The 19,221-nt window shown below is 42.0% G+C and overlaps 2 protein-coding genes across 4 annotated transcripts; one reads left to right on the top strand and one right to left on the bottom strand.

Annotated features, from left to right (window-relative positions):
- Positions 1–1,112: 1,112 nt before the first annotated feature.
- Positions 1,113–4,118, top strand: LOC121979370 (probable 1-deoxy-D-xylulose-5-phosphate synthase 2, chloroplastic). 2 transcript variants are annotated; one of them, XM_042531364.1, is made up of 6 exons: positions 1,113–1,310; positions 1,401–1,580; positions 1,667–1,982; positions 2,058–2,329; positions 2,423–3,571; positions 3,654–4,118. In XM_042531364.1, the coding sequence occupies exons 1-6, from the start codon at positions 1,212–1,214 to the stop codon at positions 3,798–3,800; spliced, it is 2,163 nt and encodes a 720-aa protein (XP_042387298.1). In that variant the 5' UTR covers positions 1,113–1,211; the 3' UTR covers positions 3,801–4,118. The 2 variants fall into 2 exon arrangements, with proteins under 2 accessions (XP_042387298.1, XP_042387297.1); XM_042531363.1 differs by having other exon boundaries at positions 2,058–3,571.
- A 1,414-nt stretch (positions 4,119–5,532) lies between these two features.
- Positions 5,533–13,385, bottom strand: LOC121979369 (tetratricopeptide repeat protein 38-like). 2 transcript variants are annotated; one of them, XM_042531361.1, is made up of 13 exons: positions 13,092–13,385; positions 12,917–13,015; positions 11,501–11,602; positions 11,208–11,351; positions 10,532–10,626; positions 10,320–10,449; positions 10,138–10,242; positions 7,836–7,942; positions 7,705–7,756; positions 6,399–6,488; positions 6,230–6,314; positions 6,098–6,162; positions 5,533–5,840 (listed from the first exon to the last, which is right to left on the bottom strand). In XM_042531361.1, the coding sequence occupies exons 1-13, from the start codon at positions 13,347–13,349 to the stop codon at positions 5,754–5,756; spliced, it is 1,419 nt and encodes a 472-aa protein (XP_042387295.1). In that variant the 5' UTR covers positions 13,350–13,385; the 3' UTR covers positions 5,533–5,753. The 2 variants fall into 2 exon arrangements, with proteins under 2 accessions (XP_042387295.1, XP_042387296.1); XM_042531362.1 differs by having other exon boundaries at positions 12,910–13,015; positions 13,092–13,221.
- Between the last annotated feature and the right edge of the window lie 5,836 nt (positions 13,386–19,221).

Below are 19,221 nucleotides of genomic sequence, written 5' to 3'. Positions count from 1 at the left end.
GTGGATGCGTAATGTAGCTTGTGTATAATGTTTGCGTAATGTGAGTGTACCTGCGCCTGTAGATGGAGATCCCCTTTTATAGTGTTAATGTTTGTTCATACACGAATCTCAAAGTGTTTTTGAAAAATGACAGACCATAAAGATATTCTGACATCTTTCCCATAATAAACTCGCAATCTCTGCGTTTGGTAGAGTGGAAGCTTCTAGAGTATAATTTACATATGGAATATTCTTTATTATCCGTGGCACAAAGCATCAAAAAGGAATGTGAAACTATTGGATTGAAGGACCCTTAATATGCTTAGCAGGCAAACCGACCGAGCCCCTTCCATAGTTTGATCGACTGTCACTCATAAGAACGACCAAGTCGGATTGGAGGAATATTGTTGGGTACTCATCCTTTGCTCAATCACTCCGGTCGGATCAAATGTCTAATTTGTTTGCGATCAGCTAGATTACTTGGTCAGAATAGTTAATCATGTTATCCCCGAGTGATAAAGAAGACTTGGCTCTGAAAAACACTGACTCAAGTCGGGTCTTCACTAATATTGAGGGACTTAGGATCTGATCAACCTAAGAGTTCGATCGGATAACCACTCAACTGAAAGAATCGAGAATGCTATCCTCAATTATTTACCCTTTTTTTACTTTGATTATCATGTAGCCGATCTTTTGGACTTTGATCCAATTAGGAGCCACTTTTTTCACTGTATCAGGAACATAGGATAATAATGAATTACACTTGTATTATTTTACACCGATGAACGACCCATTAATTAAGAAATCAATTTAGACCTTTGACTTTTACCTATTAAACAACGTACAAACTCAACCAATTGAAAGAAAATTATTTTTATTATATATATATATATATATATATATATATATATATATATATATATATATATATATATATATATATATATATATATATATATATATATATATTAATTAAAAAAAAATGTGCCCGCGTAGTTGGATTCATTCTTCCCCTGATGAGGACTCCGTGCTCACCCCTCCGTTGACTAAATCTGACCCGTCGATTTGCTTCAGATTCATGCAAATGCAATCCTTTCCGTCGTCTCCTATATAAGCAGAACCTCGTCTTTGCTCTTTCTTTTAACTCTGCTCGGTCTCACCAAGCTCCTCCTCCTCCCTGCTCGATCCTCTCTTGAAGCTTCGTCGCTTCCATCTCGATCTCTCTCGTCGATATGGAGGCAGCCGCGAGCTCTCTCTTGTCCGTTTCGCCGGTCTCTTTCGCGAGAATCCGAAGCAGCTCTTCCAGCTCACTTCCTCGCAGAAGAATTCAGGTAGTTGAAATGCAGAGCACGCTGCGTTTGGTTCGTTTTGATCGTGAGATTTATGAATCTCACCGTGTTTTCCGTGTTGATTCTGGTTAGTTTTCGGTGAGAGCTTGCGCGGCGGCGTCAGGCGGCGATGCGGGCAGCAGCGGGGAGGGGAAGATCGTGAAGGCTAAAGAGAAGGGGGAGTGGAAGCTTGATTACTCCGGCGAGAAGCCGCCGACTCCTATTCTCGACACCATCAACTACCCTGTCCACATGAAGAATCTCTCCAAGCAGGTGATCGATCGATCTTTCTTGGAGATGAGTTTTTAGAAATTTGGTCATGTGTTCGTGACTGATGATTTGGTGGGGAATTTCTGTAGGATTTGGAGCAGCTGGCGGCGGAGCTGAGGACGGAGATCGTGTTCACGGTGTCGAAGACCGGCGGCCACCTGAGCTCCAGCTTGGGAGTGGTGGAACTGGCCGTGGCTCTCCACCACGTGTTCAACACCCCCGACGACAAGATCATTTGGGACGTCGGCCACCAGGCTTATCCTCACAAGATACTCACCGGAAGAAGGTCGAAGATGCACACCATCAGGCAAACCAACGGCCTCGCCGGATTCCCCAAGAGAGACGAGAGCGAGCACGACGCCTTCGGCGCCGGCCACAGCTCCACCAGCATCTCCGCAGGGCTCGGTAATAAACTAACTAACTGACCAATTAAGGTGGAACCAAAGATCTGATCGATTTGCTGATCTCCGCGGGTTGCAGGAATGGCGGTTGCGAGGGATCTGCAAGGGAAGAAGAACCATGTGATCTCGGTGATCGGAGACGGAGCCATGACGGCCGGCCAAGCCTACGAGGCCATGAACAACGCCGGCTACTTGGATTCCAATCTCATCATCGTGCTGAATGACAATAAACAAGTTTCGCTTCCGACCGCCACTCTCGACGGACCTGCGACGCCCGTCGGGGCGCTCAGCAAGGCGCTCACCAAGCTCCAATCCAGCACCAAGTTCCGCATGCTCCGGGAAGCTGCCAAGGTAGAAATAGAATTAAGTGTTCTTCTTCCTCGAATTTTCACTCTGTTTTGCAGCGAATTGATTGGGTTCTTCTTCTTCTTCGGTCGTTTTCAGAACATTACGAAGCAGATCGGTGGGCAAACGCACGAGATCGCGGCGAAGGTGGACGAGTACGCTCGGGGAATAATGAGCAACACGAGTTCTTCCCTGTTCGAGGAGCTCGGCCTGTATTACATCGGGCCGGTGGACGGACATGATGTCGAAGACTTGGTGACCATCTTCGAGAAGGTGAAGTCGATGCCGGCGCCGGGGCCGGTGCTCATCCATATCGTTACCGAGAAGGGGAAGGGCTACGAGCCGGCAGTGGCCGCCGCCGACAGGATGCACGGCGTCGTGAAGTTCGACCCTAAGACAGGGAAGCAGTTCAAGACCCCGTCGCCCACCCTCTCGTACACGCAGTACTTCGCGGAGTCGCTGATCGCGGAGGCGGAGGCGGACGACAAGATCGTGGCGGTGCACGCGGCGATGGGCAGCGGCACGGGGCTCAACTACTTCCAGAAGCGGTTCCCGGAGAAGTGCTTCGACGTGGGGATCGCGGAGCAGCACGCGGTGACGTTCGCCGCCGGCCTGGCCACCGAGGGCCTCAAGCCCTTCTGCGCCATTTACTCCTCTTTCCTGCAGCGCGGGTACGACCAGGTGGTGCACGACGTCGACCTGCAGAAGATCCCGGTCCGCTTCGCGGTCGACCGGGCGGGGCTGGTCGGCGCCGACGGGCCGACGCACTGCGGCGCGTTCGACATCACCTACATGGCGTGCCTGCCCAACATGGTGGTGATGGCGCCGTCGGACGAGGCGGAGCTGATGCACATGGTGGCGACGGCGGCGGCGATCGACGACCGCCCGAGCTGCTTCAGGTTCCCGAGGGGGAACGGCGTGGGCGTGCCGCTGCCGGAGGGGAACAAGGGGACCCCGCTCGAGGTGGGAAAGGGTCGGATCCTGATCGAGGGGAGCAGGGTGGCGATTCTCGGGTACGGATCGATAGTGCAGACGTGCTTGAAGGCGGCGGAGTCGCTGAGGGAGCTCGGAGTGGCGGCGACGGTGGTGGACGCCCGGTTCTGCAAGCCGCTGGACGCGGAGCTGATAAGGAGGCTGGCGAAGGAGCACGAGATCCTGATCACGGTGGAGGAGGGCTCCATCGGAGGGTTCGGCTCGCACGTCACCCACTTCCTGAGCCTCAACGGCCTCCTCGACGGCAATCTCAAGGTAGTCGAACCGATCAAAGATTTTTCTATACTCAAATTTCATTTCTCTTACTAATCATCGATCGAAATAAATAAATGCGCAGTTGAGGTCGATGGTTCTGCCGGACCGCTACATCGACCACGGCGCGCCGCAAGACCAGATCGAGGCGGCGGGCCTTTCTTCACGGCACATCGCCGGAACGGCGCTGAACCTTCTGGGGAGGACCAAGGAAGCGCTGCACCTGCAGTGAATGCAACAGGAGGATCGGATAAAAAATGAGAGCATAAAGAACGAAGATGGAAAATAAAGCACCATCTAAATTTTCGTTTTTTTCTTTTTAATTTCTAAGCTGTGGCCTGTGAGTGGGTGTTCAGAGATCGATGGATCGCCATTAACGCAAGACTGGTGTTCTTTTGTACTCGTTTAATTTCCAGCTACTGTATATTATCAATTCATAGCCGGTAGGAAGCGTCTGAGGGTAATCCAACATAGAAGCATTTTTACTATCTAAAATTGTCATACATTTTTACTATCTAAAATTGCCATACTTTTAAAACTGTTATAGTAACTGCAATTATAATAATTACAATTTTATAATTACTACAATATATACATATCAATTATAATAACATTTATTTTTAGCAGGTAGAATGAATGGCTGTTATCATATGGACATTTTATTTTTAATTAACATTAATCAATATTATATTATAAAAATACTTTAACTCTTATCAACACTACTAATAAGAGTTGTATGATGTAACAATTATACAACTATCATAATATGAAGGAGATATAAATTATAGCTGATATTTTATTTATGTTATTATGATCCTTTAATCATGATTTAAAGTATCGTGTCGAAATGGTTGAAATGTCTCGTTCCGTTAAGCGATCAGCATTGACCCCGGCACCAAACTCATCACACATGCACGTGTTGTGCAACCCCGTGGTCACAGAGGAGGGGTCGCTTAACCCTGCAACAATAGCGGAGAGGTCGCATAGCTCTACCGCTGCCGATGCAGAGGCATCGTGCGATCCTGCGGTCACTGCAGAGGGGTCGCACGGCCAACGTGATCACGCCGAAGGAGTCACGCAATCCCCGTGGCCATAGCTGGTCGCGCAACCCCGCGACAGTGCCGAAATCATGCGGGCTCGCGAGTGATGTTGAATTTCAAATTTTTTTAATTAAACTTAGATTAATTATTTTAATCAACTCCTAATTATGATGGAAATAATCTAAAGAGACTTTATTACACCCTAATAAAATTATCTAATTAATTTTATATTTCATTCATTTGAATTTAAAATTTATAATAAATTTTATTTATTTATTTATTCTCATCTTTTTCTTTTTTAAAAAATTATTTTTTATGTTATTTATTTTTTAAATATTTATGTTAAATGTTTTAATTTTTAATTAATATATTTTATATTTAAAAAATATCAAAACTATATCGACACGATACGATACCGAAATCGTATCGTTCCAATCTAAGACCAAAATCTTAGTACGGATCAAAAATTTTAAACTTTGCCCTTAACTACTATAGTATTTGCTATTGTATACCAGTTATAAACTCATAGTTAGTACAACAACACCATCAAAAGTTAGAGCAATTTTGAAATGTCAAATGAATCAGAATGGAAGAAATACCCTTCGACAATTCAAAAGAATGCTCTTTTTATTTTTACCCTATAAGCGATAAAATATACTTTTGTTTGTATTTAAAGGAAATATCCATGTGGTCAATTTATTATTATTTTAAAAAAAAAAGAATAAACTTAATTAAAGGACGTAGCAACTCAAGTAAGTCTCTTTCAAGCTTGCACCAAAAGACATGGACCAGTGGAATATGGTTTTGCATGTCAACTACACCTTCAATTGCGGGCTAATTACTCCATTGAAAGATTCTATGTGCATAATTTCATTCTTATCAATACAATTGACTAAAAACTATCATGCTTTAGTTTTATATATATAAAATCTAAAGCATGATATAATTAAATTTATCAAACAACATCATTATTATTTAACATATTATCAAATACATACCACCGTATCATCCTTTAACAACACCAAAGTACTAGAAGTATGAAGTTGGAAGCTATAACAATTACATGTAGCCTTCTATCAGATTTCCAGCAACTTCCTACGATTGTTTGAGCGTTATCTATATCTCAATCTATATTAGTTCGCAATTTACCTGAAATAGGCAGCTTCTAATGTCTTTGCCTTCTCCCCTGCCAAAAGCGCATCGGGCATACCTTCGATAGAATACGCCTTTTCCTGGATAAAACATGCATTTTGGAAATGCATTAACTTCAGAGAGGCGATTTGTGAAGCACAAAGTTAACTCCTAGACCATGCTGCATATATCAATAACTAGGATTTGATTCACTAAATGAGTTTAGATATATGCATGTCATTGAATAAATAGTATCATAGCCGAAGAAGAAAAAGAAAAAGAAACACATGAAATGGGGAATCCCTGTGAGATACTGATGATGAAATTCTACGGGAAAAGTCGCAGGATTCGAATGTACCAGCATCCGCCACAGGAAAGGTGCTCCTTGCCTTTTACAAACTTGCTTCTTCATAACTTCAATAGCTGTAGACGGCAAGTTTTAGAACCTACAGACACTGTAAAACCAACCTTTAGATGGTAAAGTTGGTACCTTTGGGAACTTGGCCAATGTTCAGTAAGTTTATGTACCAAACTTCATTGAAGACATCGAGTTGTTCATCAGATGCTCCGATCATCTAACAACGCATTTTAAATAAAAAATTATTTTGACTGCCACAAAGAAAGATGACTAAAGAAAGCTGTGTCGCCGAGTTTATTACTTTAAAGTTAGCAGCATCAAAGTCTGGACCAAGCAAATCAAAGACTTTAACAAGGTTACCTCTTCCGTATTCATAAATAGCCTGTGCAAGCTGAAACAACCTTGAAATTAGATAATAAAGTTCAAATGAAAGCATAAACTATCGTCTAGGGCAGAAACATAGTTAGCAAGCAGGAATCAATCAGTATAAATCAAATGTGGCGTTCAACTAGCGGTTTTACTGTTTTAGTACATTGAAAAGAAAATCTGGGATGGAATTGGGTTATCCTATGATCCATTGGAAGACTTTCCTGCTGAATCATAATAAAAATAGGGGAAAAAATAAAAAACAACATCCCTTTTTATTAGATTCATCAAAAAGGCATCCTTTTTTCGTTTATTATAAAAATAACATCCCATCCCGCCTCAACACATTTTTATTCCCAAAAATATCGGTATTTTCAGTGTTGTTGTAGCAACTACAAGATAGTAACTGGTATACAGTTATAGCAGCTATGATCTCGTAGCTATTACAATTGTGTCGTGGTTATGATCCCATAGTTGCTCTAATGTAATGTTGACCAATGTTAACTAAAGATGAGCGGTCTAATGTTATTAGTGTTGACCAGAGTTGAAGTGTCCATGTTGTAGCTATTATGAATCATAGCTGCAACTACAACAACAAGGGTATTTTCGGAAACAAAAATGGGCCAAGGCAGGATGAGGCGCTGTTTTGATAATCAATGAATGTTTTGATAATCAATGAAAAAAGGATGCCCTTTTGACGATTTTAATAAAAAGAGGCGCCCCTTTGATTTTTACCTATTAGTAGATAATATACTCTATAGTTAAATGAAGTGCTTAAGCAAGTCATGGTGGAATGCACAGGATGCAGATTTAAAGCTTATGGTCCATATACCTAAAATCCTTGGCCATTCACAAGTAATGCTAAACACGCCACAAATCACAAATTACCTCACCCAGCCCACCCTCTCGATTTCCAAAAATGATTCTGCAGTGATAACTTATTTACAAAGGCAGAAGGTTAAAACATTGGCAGAATTTAATTTGTCCAGAGGAAGCAAATCCCTTTAAGAAAAGCTAACTCTGGCTAGTTGAACAGGAGTTTAGGCCAACGCTTGGTTATTATTATAATAGAGATCACAGTATGGACTAGTGATAATATTTTAAAATGGACGAGTGTTTTCCAATTTTATAGAACTATACAAATATCACAAGCAATAAACATAAACAACTTTCTAAGAAATGCAGGGAGATCTGACAAATAGATAGACCAACATGATCAAAATCAAAGAAACAATGCAAACCTGTATTGCAGCTCGCATTGACTGTTGCTTTTGGCTGCTCAATGTAGAAAATCTAGACAAAGTGGACCATTGTCAAAATAACCACGAAAACTATCACATCTTTCCATATAACAATGAAAAATGATTCGGACCTTGATTTAATTGAGTCAAGTAATTCCTCTGCTTCATTTCTCTCATTTGTGCAAGCTAATGCCCACAGTGCTAGTATATCTAGCAACCATTCAACATGCCATATGGACTGCAAGAAATAAGACGCATCAAAAATCTGCTGATCAACTTAGTGATGTTATAACTAAACAAACACTACAAATTAGTACAGAATTGGATTAGCAGATAAATAAAAATCAAACTGGACAAAATTGGCTGAACTAGAATGAATGCTTCATTGATCTAGTGGATGAATCATATATTATAATTGAAGCCACGAGTACAAATGTAATATTGCATAAGAAATGGTAGTGTGGCAGAGTGACAATCTCTCAACCATGGCAAACTCTTTTGTCATAACTCATCCTTCGATTTTGTTTGCTAGTCATAGAGAAGAGATGAACTACTATAAAATCATAGCATCACCAACAACGGAAAGAAGTGATACCATAGTTGGAGAAACCAAAATGCATCTATATCAAGTTCCTATGCCTGTTTTAAATTCCAATTGTGTTAGTCCAAGTACACAATAATCTTTAGATATTAGTAAGATATGAACATTAGTTGAGATAATATTATATTTTTTTCCATTATAAATTTTCTTCATAATTGAATCATTAAATAAATAACATTTGTCGTTGATCTTCAAGTATAACTAAAGTGACTATTAAGAATTTTCACATCAACTTTTATCTTTCTTTGTTCCTCTTTCCCACAGTTTTAGCATGGTTCATAATATAACACCTCTAAAAATTGTTAAATATCTTAAACATTGTTAAATTTATTCTTAGAAATTGTTCCTAAAAGTTTTTTTTTTCCTGACAAAATCATCAAATATCTTCTTGTTAGAACATATTTAATTTTCTTTGAACGACTATTTACCAGTCACACCAAAAGTGCAGTATTTATCAACGAAGGCATTATGGCTTGTAATTTACCAAAGGTGCAACTTCAATTGCAGACATTTTGAAAATTTGCAACCTCACCAGCCCACTTGACCAAACATTAAATCTTCAACAGCACTTTAGTGGTCTTCCAATGATTAAAATCAAGAACTAGAAGCATGAATGGATTCTTACATCAAATGTGAATATGTCGACAATCTCATCCTATCATTTTGACCAACAGAAGAACACCAAATAGAAAAATATAGTCTTTTGGTGCTTAAACCAAAAAGTAAAATCATAAATGAATTCCTAGGAACATCTTAAATGCATTGGTGGTCTCATATTGTTATTTTAACCCATAAAAGTTCATCAATATATTAATGTGTTTTTCAATATCACTTTGATAAGCTTCCTATTATCATTATCAAAAGAAGAGCATAAATAGATTCTTGGGCAAACCATGAATCCATTTACAGCCTCATAATGGTCTTCCCATTAACTAAAATCAAGTAAGGACATGAGTGGACTCTTGGGAGCACTGTGTATGCATTGATAAGTCTCAAACTTTCATTTTCACCATTGGAGTACAATCAGTGTTTCATCTATAAAATTATCAATACAATAATAGTCTCAAATTGTCCCTTTCTAGTAAAATATTTAGTTATTTCCACTCAAATTCCACACTATATTCTCACCAACAAAATGAGACATACTAATAGCACCAAGTGATGTGTTAGAAAAACAACTATCAATTTTTGTGGCCATACAAATTAGTTACTGGCATAAAAATCCAATGGCATTAAACATATAGCCTTAATGTAAATGAACCTTAGATAAATTTCAGAAAGGGCTGACAAGAATGCTGAAAAAAAATGCATGAATCATATGTAGCGTGTCATAATTGATAAAGACTAAGCTTGCTTGTACAAAACATAAACAAAGAAAAGGCAGGAAGTTAGAAAACGATAGAGGGAACAAGAACATAAAATCAAATGGCATTAAACTAGTGCATTCATCAGTTAACTATATGAACAAAGCATATCTAACTGCCATACAATCTCTTCTAGTAAATTATACTGATATGGTTTAAAAATTGGGGCTAAATTAAGGCTTAGATAATATTGTATTTTTAATATTTCAATAATTGTTTAAAGTTTTTTAAAAATATTATATTTTGCGCTTTATTTTTGGTTTATAAAAGTGGTTTGGATCTCTAATGTAATCCATTTCTCAATTTAGCAAAGTTTTCCCACTTGGTGAGATTGTTCCTAGTGCTACATCATATATTCTCTCAATAACTAAATTATATGCATTCAGTTCAAGTCATCTTTAGGACATAACAAGTCAAAGGCGTACTCTTTTTTCCTTCAAAGTTCATTATTCTTAGACAAAGGCAGACCTTTTCCTTTACTGCAGTTGCTTGAAACTTCAGCCGTTCAGCAATATCATGGGTATGGCCACGCAGGTGGATTCGAAGCAGCAACCCTAGAGCATTGATATACACCTGAATGCATGAGAGAACTTTCAGTATTGCAAGCTGGAATGCAAGTCTGAAATATATCAATAGCCAATTGGGCATACTTCTACTGGCTCAGCATCACTTCTCTGCAGCTCCTTCCAAATATTTTCGTCATAAATTTCAAGAACCTTGTTTAAAGGAGAATCACCTTCCAAATAACAGACAGCAGCATGCCACCAATTGTGTGTATACCTAAAGACTATTTTAATCAAGAAAATAACAAATAATAATAGAAAAGCATGTACATCCAGAATTGAAGTCAAGAATTACATACATGAAAGATGAACAGGAATTCCATGAGGAAGCGCAAGCATCCATGAAACTTGTGGCTTCTCTAAAACGACACTCATTTTGAAGAACATGGCACAACTTTGAGGGGAGAAAATAGCACATATCAGATGAAGATTTACATCAAGGAGACATAAAATACAAAATTTGCATCCCAACACTCTGTTGAAAATAATAAAGGTTAAGATGAAAACAATATGCAAAACAAATAAAGAAAAAGGTATGGAACACTGGAAGGTCTATCTACAAGTTAGTGAAGAATTATCCTTAATACCGGAAGGTTTGTCTACAAGTTAGTGAGATATTATCCTCAATTGAATCATCCTTATAGCCATTAAAAACAAGAGGCAAAAAAAAAACAGAGAGAGAGAGAGAGACTCAATATCACATGTTATTACTTCATAAGAGTTCCACTAACATAGCAGTCACATTTTTTTAGTAGTAGCACAATTTATATTTCCTCAGAAATCAATCGTTTTTATGGTGATGTTCAGTATAAAGTACACATTTGTACATTTTAATTCTTTAGGTTCATAAAAACTGCATAGGACTTTGAACTCCAGTTCACATGAAAATCAAACCACTGAAAAGGGAAACTACTTATTCAGGGACGCAAGAAAAAAAGGCTATAAATGAAAACAGTTGATCTGCCATTATCTTACATTATGTTGTGACCAGATATCACAGCTGTTGATAGACAATCCTTTTCTTGCAGCTCCCTCAGCTTCAGTCATTCTCCCAAGCTCCAACAATGGAAAAGAAAGCATACCGTAGATATAACTACGATCTTCATTATGTACCAGTACCTGCTAAATAATTACTCTGTATAGTACTAAGCAAGAAGCATTTTTCACCACAATAAACCAGGGTGCTATATCAGAAAGTATGCGTTAGTTGACAAACAAAACTGTCAACTAATTAAATAAATTCTAGAGTAATCATATAAGAAAACAACCTGTTGAACTATGCTAAGAGACACAGCAGGCCGACCCAAGTAGAAACATAAGATCTGTACCCTCTTGAGTGATAAAAGATCCTTAGGAAACTCCTTCAACAACTGAAAAGTAAAATTACAATAAAAAACAAGAATAGGTGGATTTCTTGATAAATAATTAACATTCTAAAATTTTCATCCATAACATATCCATTAATTGACAAATTGCATTCATAAGGTAAGCTAGAGGAAGAAACATAAGAAGCCACTACAACAGATCAAAAATCTAATGACTTTTTCCATACATTTCATTCCTCCTTAGGAAACTCCTTCAACAACTGAAAAGTAAAATTACAATAAAAACAAGCATAGGTGGATTTCTTGACAAATAATTACCATTCTAAAATTTCATCCATAACATATCCATTAATTGACAAATTGCATTCATAAGGTGAGCTAGAGGAAGAAGCACAAGAAGCCAGTACAACAGATCAAAAAAACCTAATGGTTTTTTCCATACATTTCATTCCTCCATAATATGAAACACATCACAAGAAATGAAAGGAAGACCAAACACGAAAATCCAACAAAGGATTGGAATAAAAAAGAAAAGCAAAAATTCTTTCTGTTTCTAATAGGCACTTTACTACGATTGGAATTTGCTTGAGCATTCTTTTGATATTACTCCAGGTCAAATTTCAACTTGTTTCTATAGATGAAAGAACAATTAGTTGAAGTATCAGTAAGATAATATTTTATTGGAGAAGTCAAGGCGGAACATAATATGCAAAGGATTTGCAATAATTTTAAAACTAAGGCACTTGGATGGGCATTGAAGATAGGAGAGTTTGTATCTAGTAACTCTACAATACTTGTATTTGTTTTCCATGAAAAGGTATACAGGAATATAATTACAGAAGCATAGTTGAATCGAGGTGGATGCAGAAATATGTCAAAGAGTGTGAAAATTCAAGAATTTGTGCTGGGCTCTTCTTTGCATTACCAACCGTAATTTAACTTATTTTATGTCTTGCTTCTTTGCTCGTAATACAGTCGGATGGAACCTTTTTACGCATTTATTGCTTCAGGAAAATAATAATAATGATAATAAATAAAAACCATCTCACGCTAAAAACTTTTAAACAACAATTGAGGATTTGATTACTCCCACTTGATTCTGGAATCCTTGACATAGTTCCTATGATAACAATGAAGATCATTATTTTACCCCACAAAACTGAAGTCTAAAATAGTCTACAGAGTAACATTTCAAAAATGTAAAACCATTGCTCCAGACAAAAGCAAAGAAATGTCTGCCAAAAACAAAAACATTTTCCCACCATCGTCAAAAACCAAGACAAGATCCTCACAATAAAAAACAAGGAAAGAACACAACAGCGCGAAATAGAAATCAAAGAGGTACTATATACAACGAACCCCGACGTGCCGGCCAAGCGCCATTTCCTCATCCTTGTTATCTCCCAACAAACAAGAGATCGCCGCGACCACTGCTCTCTCGTACGGAGTAGCATTATCCTAAAAATGAACACTTCTCTTTCGATAAAAGCAAGCGAATAAATCCAATGAGAAAAAACCCATGATTCGGTCGAACAAAGGAAGCATTGGCGGCGTGGAGTAGACGGGAAGCCTCCTCGGGGTTCTTGGTCGCGACGAAGTGTGCCGCGAGGGCGTTAGCTAGGGCGCACGACGAATCGTAGTTGACCGCGCGGAGGATGACCGCCCGGCCGCGACCGTAGGCGAGGACCTGCTCGTAGTAAGCGTTGATGGCGTCGATGCAGTCGCCGGAGTCCGTCCTCACCGAGTACCCCCATCGGTCCCTTCTCGTCGTCGCCTCCTCGCTGCCGCCCATCTCTCTCTTTCTCTGTCCCGATGGCGATTGTCGAGTTGCTTCTATTTTTCGAGTTGAGTGGAGCATTTATGCGAACCGACGCAACCGACATAAGTGACTAAGCAACGTGGGCCTCATTCATTGGTCCCACGTATTTAAATGTCTCTGTGAGTCATCGATTTCGAGCTTTTGAAGGCAAATATGAATGGGTAAAATTGTCTCATGGAAATATATATATTTCATCCAATATAATTATAGTAGCTATCGTTAGCTATTATTACATATAAAAATTACTGAGTAGTTATTACATTACGTAAAAATTATCGAATAATACACCTTACAAAAATTAAAAATCAATTATTGCACGTTATAATATCTATCTATTAACATTTTACATAATCTTAAGTAATTAAATAATATTTATTTAAAATATAGTAAGTATCGTAAAATCCACTTAATTTAATTTATTCATTAAAATATTATTTTAATTAGGTTATCATTATATAATAAACCAAATCAATATAAAATAATGATATTATTATAGAGGTTAATAACTAGCCATTATAATAAATATATATTAGTTTCTACACCGTTTGATCATAGTTAAATAATATTTGATCCGGGGTGTCTTCCATGGAGGCAGGATCTCCTGGACCACTTTTTATGGTTCAGGGGATGTGTCACTCGTATTTACGGTCGGATAGTAAATGCGATCCGGCCGCAAATGGTTGCGATCTCTTCTTGGGTTCACCGTCCCCAACAGGTTATAGTTTTTGTTTGGAGCGGGTGGTCGGAGACCGCCCGGAGGACACCCTCGCTCGGCGCCCAGTAACTTAGCCACTTATCCACCACCGGAGGCCTCCGGGCGGCCTCCGGGTGGCCTCCGACCGCCTGCTCCGAACAAAAACTATAATCTAGTGGGGACGGTGAACCCAAGAAGGGATCGCAATTATTTGTGGCATGATTGCATTTGCGATCTGGCCACAAATGCGAGTGGCACATCCCCTGGACCATAAAAAAGTGGTCCAGGAGATCTGTGCCTGTCTTCCGTGTGGATCTGGCCTTAGAGCGGATCATTTCCACGTAGCATCGCCGAGCTGCTAGCTAGTCTCCTCAGACCTCTCCTACCTAGTCCTCGACGGGGAATTTTATTTTCTGACAAAACGTCGAGACGACCGCCCGAAATTCGTTGAGGGCGAGGGTGCCCCAGGATCACGTTGTAGGCGGAGGGAGCGTCTACTACGATAAAGTTAGTGGCCCGCATCCTCCGGAGTGGCTCCTCTCCCAGCGATATGGCTAGTCTGGTCTGTCCAACCGGCAGAACCTCATTTCCTGTGAAGCCGTACAATGGGGTTGTCATGGGCAACAACTCGGCTCTGTCAATCTGGAGTTGGTAGAATGCCTTCTTGAAGATGATGTTGACCGAGTTGTCTATGTCAATAAATATGCGGTGAATAGTGTAATTGGCTATTACCGCTTTGATGATGAGAGCGTCGTCATGCGGTACTTCGACTCCCTCGAGGTCCCTCGACCAAAGCTAATCTCGGGCCCGTTCGCCTTCTCTTCGCTGCAGCCCACAGCGTGGATCCTTAGCTGCCGAGCATGTGACTTCCGGGCCCGATTAGAATCCCCGCCAGAGGGCCCTCCTGCTATGATATTGATCTCCCCCCGAGCGGCGTTGCTTCTGTTTTCTTCCTCCCGTGCGGATAGTCTAGCTCGCTCGTGAGAGGTCCGGGGATGATCACTGTGGTGTGGCCGCTCGGATGATCGCATAACTTCTCGTCGCCCGGCGTCTCGGTGCCGATGCCACTGGTCGACCAAGGGCGATCGGCGACGATAGTTTCTTGGCTTTGACGAGACAACTGGGGCGAACCCTCGACAATCGCGGGTGTTGTGACTAGCCGACTGGTGTAGGGACAAAACATGGAAGTCCATACCTTTCCCCTTGCCTTCGGCCGTTCGGATGTCACATGCTGAACGACGCGTGGTCTAGCTTCTTGATGTGGCCTCATCCCCTCGGCTCGAGGCCCTCTCGGTGGTTGACTGACCGGCATCCTCCGCTCGGTTGGCGTTAGTGGTTCAGTAGGCATCTCTTTCCTTCTGGCCGCCTGGGCCTCCTCCACGTTGATGTACTTGCTTGCCTTTTTTAGCATATGGTCGTAATCGCGAAACGGCTTCCGGATGAGCGAACAGAAGAAATCGCCATTGGTCAGTCCTTGAGTAAAGGTGTGCATCATGGTCTCGGATGAAACGGTCGCGATATCCATGGCCGCCTGGTTGAATCGTTGGATGTAGGCTCGGAGAGTCTCTCTAGGCCCCTGCTTCATGGAGAATAGGCTGACGCTTGTCTTCTGATAGCGCCTGCTACTTGCGAAGTGGTGGAGGAACGCCGTTCGGAAGTCCTTAAAACTCCGAATCGATTCGTTCGGCAACCTCCGGAACCATCGTTGTGCCGAGCCGGACAGGGTAGTGAGGAAGACCCGGCATTTAACTCCGTCAGTGTATTGATGGAGAGTAGCGGCGTTATCGAACTTACCGAGATGGTCGTCTGGGTCGGTCGTGCCGCTATACTCTCCGATCGTCAGAGGGGCGTAACGTCTTGGGAGTGGGTCCTGCAGAATCACCTTAGAAAACTGGTGATTGATCCGCTCGAGGGATGACTCGGTCCGAGGCGCTTTGCCCTTCTTAGCGTCCAGTGCGGAAGCTTCATCGGATGACCCCTGGTTGGCTTGGGCGAGATTGGAGGGTGTTTGGAACAGGGCCCGATGAAATGGAATCGGGGCGGGCGGTACATCTGCTGACGTGCCGGTCTGCCCCCTATTCTGTGCCCAGGTAGAAAATTGCTCTGGTCGGTCTTCTAGTGTTGCTCGACTGCCTGATGCTGAGGTGGCCTGCTGCGCTAGCCGCTCGGCCTGAGCCTTCTATTGTTGTTCCACCATCTTCACTGCTCGCGCCTGGATGAGCGCTTCGAGTTCTTCTGGAGAGAGCGTCACGGTGTGTGAGCGTCCAGCTTCCTCCATCTTCTCGATTCGGATTCAGGTGCGTTTCCACAGACGGGGCCAATTTGATCATGTCCAAGTGCTGAGACGATGGTCGCTGGGGACGTGGCGCTCCCTGCTGGCTTCGCGTGAGCTCCGGGATGGCGTAGCCCTCTATCGAGAACCTGCAAGCACAAAACCGAGCCGGGAAGGGGTTCCCGGCAACGACCCTCCGACGCTCAAGTCAGCTCCCAGCGGCGAACAATTAAAAGAGAGTGGAGGGAACTGTAGCTATAGTGACGAATAGTGCATACCCCCGTTGAAGTCTGGGGGTCCTTATATAGGGCTCCCTGAAGGTGCGTGCAAGCTTACCAAGACGTGCATGCTTCTCAAAGCCGTCCTGTAATGAGTGTGTCAGAAAATTGTGCATGACGTCATACCTTAACAGACCGGGCATATTCCTGACGTGACAGTGGAAGCTTCTACCGTACGATTCTCTACCTAACCATGCCGCTTGTCAGTGACACCTGCCCCGAGGAAGATATTCCCTCCTGCTCATCTTGTCATCTACAAGACTGAGCGGGGGAATCCGCTCGGCTGCGCCCCCCTCCTATTGAGGGAGTGACCGAGCCGAGGAGGAGGCCTGCTCGCCCCCTAGTACTTCCTCCTGCTCCCGCCTCGCCACGCGTAGTCGAGCAGTGTCCACCATCCGGCCGAGCGAGGACTTCGCTTGGCCCCTGAGTGTCGGAAACCCAGCATCGAGCTGGGCTATCGCGCTACCGCCCGGGTAGTACGTCGGTCGTCCGGCCGAGCCCGGGATGTTGACCGTGCTGACTCTGACCTCCACGTGTCATTGGTTCCTCTACCATCCGGGTCCCACTTTACCCCCCGGATCAATATTCATTTAAAATGTAATTGTGTCATAGAATTCTCTTAGTTGTTTCCTTTATTATAATATTATTTTAACTAGGTTATCACTTTCCAATAAATAAAATCAACATAAGATTATACTACTGTAGAAGTTAGCAACTAGCTATTGCACGTTATAGTAACTATCTATTAGTTTTTACACAGTTGATTATAATCAAATAGTGTTCATTTAAAATGTAGTGATATCATGAAGTTCTCTTAATTATTTTGTTTATTGACATATTATTTTAACCAAATTATTGTTCTCAAATAAACAAAATCAATATATAACAATTAACTGTTACACGTTGTATAAGCTAGCTGCTACAAATTAATTTTAAAATCAATTAAGAGTATTTTAAATAGTTTATTTTAAATAGAGCCCAATTTAACTTTAATTGAAAAAAGGATGTCGATTTGGTGATTTATCGAATAATGAACATCCTTTTAATTTTTACCCAAGACAAATTATTTAATTTTGAAACTTGATTTTTTAAAACAAAAGTAGGGAGATAATATTATTATTTTAAAAAAATTGTTTTAATATCATAAAAAAATTTTAAAAATAAATAAATTTTGTTTTTTTAAATTAAAAAATATGTATGATCTTCTCTGATACCATCAACGAATAAGTCATTGGTGAGGTGTCGCGGATGTTAACGAAGTTGCCATAATCGGAAGGAATGTGGGGTGAGCTATTTTCGATATTTACCAGGTCGCATAGTTTCTGAAAAAGAGGGCGAGATGGAGGGAGGTCTGAATCGTCTGGAGAGTCTGCAGAGAGTAGATGAGTGAGGAGAGGGTTAGAATAGAGGTCGAGAATGCCCTAGCTCGTCCACTCCAACGCTTAAGTCAGTCTCCGATGGGAGACATGAAGAAGATGAATAGTAATAAATGTGTGTACATAATCGTATATACATATGTACACGTACTTTGCCCCTCATGGTGAGACTTTTTTATAGTACGAAGGAATGGGATTTGAGTCGGGGCGTCTGAATGGCGAGCCAATTGGAGATGAGTTGTGTGCTTAGTTGATGGGGCCGAATGGAGCTTGGGTCGAAGAGGACCTTGGAGATAAGACCTAGACTGATGGCTCAAAGGCTCGAGGGCTCTGAGAGGCGGAGCACGACATCGTGGCATACAATGGCAAGGGTGAAGAGAGGGTGGTCAACTGAGGTGGATGTTTGCGTGGACCATGCAGCAATGTCAAGGATCGAAAGCAGCTATGAGGTCCGCAAGGGGAAGCGAATGAGATTGGAATCGCGGGCGGATCCTTAGAGGTGGGCGATCACGCTAGGGTTATAGATAGAGGAGAAGGGGGCGACTGGAATAGTGATACATGTGCATATGGGAGAAGGAAAACAACCCCAACATTGGAGATGAGAGGGGAAGGGGATGACATCCTCCCCTGCCGACATTGAAGATTAGAGGGAGAGGGGGTGACTCACTTCCTTGGCGGCATCAGAGATTAGAGGGAGAGGGGGTGGCATCCACCCTTGGCGGCATTGGAGATCAAAAGGAGGGGGGGGGGGGGGGGGGCGTCATCCCCTAGCGCCGTTGGAGATCATAGGGAGAGGGGGGGCTCAAGCGAAGGCAGCGGCATGAGGAAGGGTGGAGGTCGCGTCGAGACGGAGTTCTGATAGAGAAAGAAGAAGAAAGGCGAGCAGTGATGATAGTGACTAGAGGCAACGACGACAACTAGAGGTGACAGCGAGCGCGTGCCAAGAAGGGGTAGTAGTAGGCAAGACGCAGATTTCTGGCGGGGGCACAATGTTGCTCTGAGAGGTGGCAACAAAGGTGAGGAGATGCTCCACTAAGGTGGTGAAGCTATGAGGAAGGAGTGTTGGATCGATAAGAATTTAGATATCTCCACAATGGTATGATATTATCCACTTTGGGCTTGGGCCCCCAACAATCTCCCCCTTAAACAAAGGACCACAGGCTCCCTAACGTCCGATCCTCGACCCACTAGGACTTCCTGCCCCTCGGTCCATCCAACCTACTAG

The sequence above is a fragment of the Zingiber officinale genome, chromosome 5A, assembly GCF_018446385.1.
Source record: "Zingiber officinale cultivar Zhangliang chromosome 5A, Zo_v1.1, whole genome shotgun sequence".
In the NCBI taxonomy this organism is placed as follows: Eukaryota; Viridiplantae; Streptophyta; class Magnoliopsida; order Zingiberales; family Zingiberaceae; genus Zingiber; species Zingiber officinale.
The sequence above is the reverse complement of the archived record's forward strand: the minus strand, read 5'-3'. Positions and strand labels throughout refer to the sequence as shown.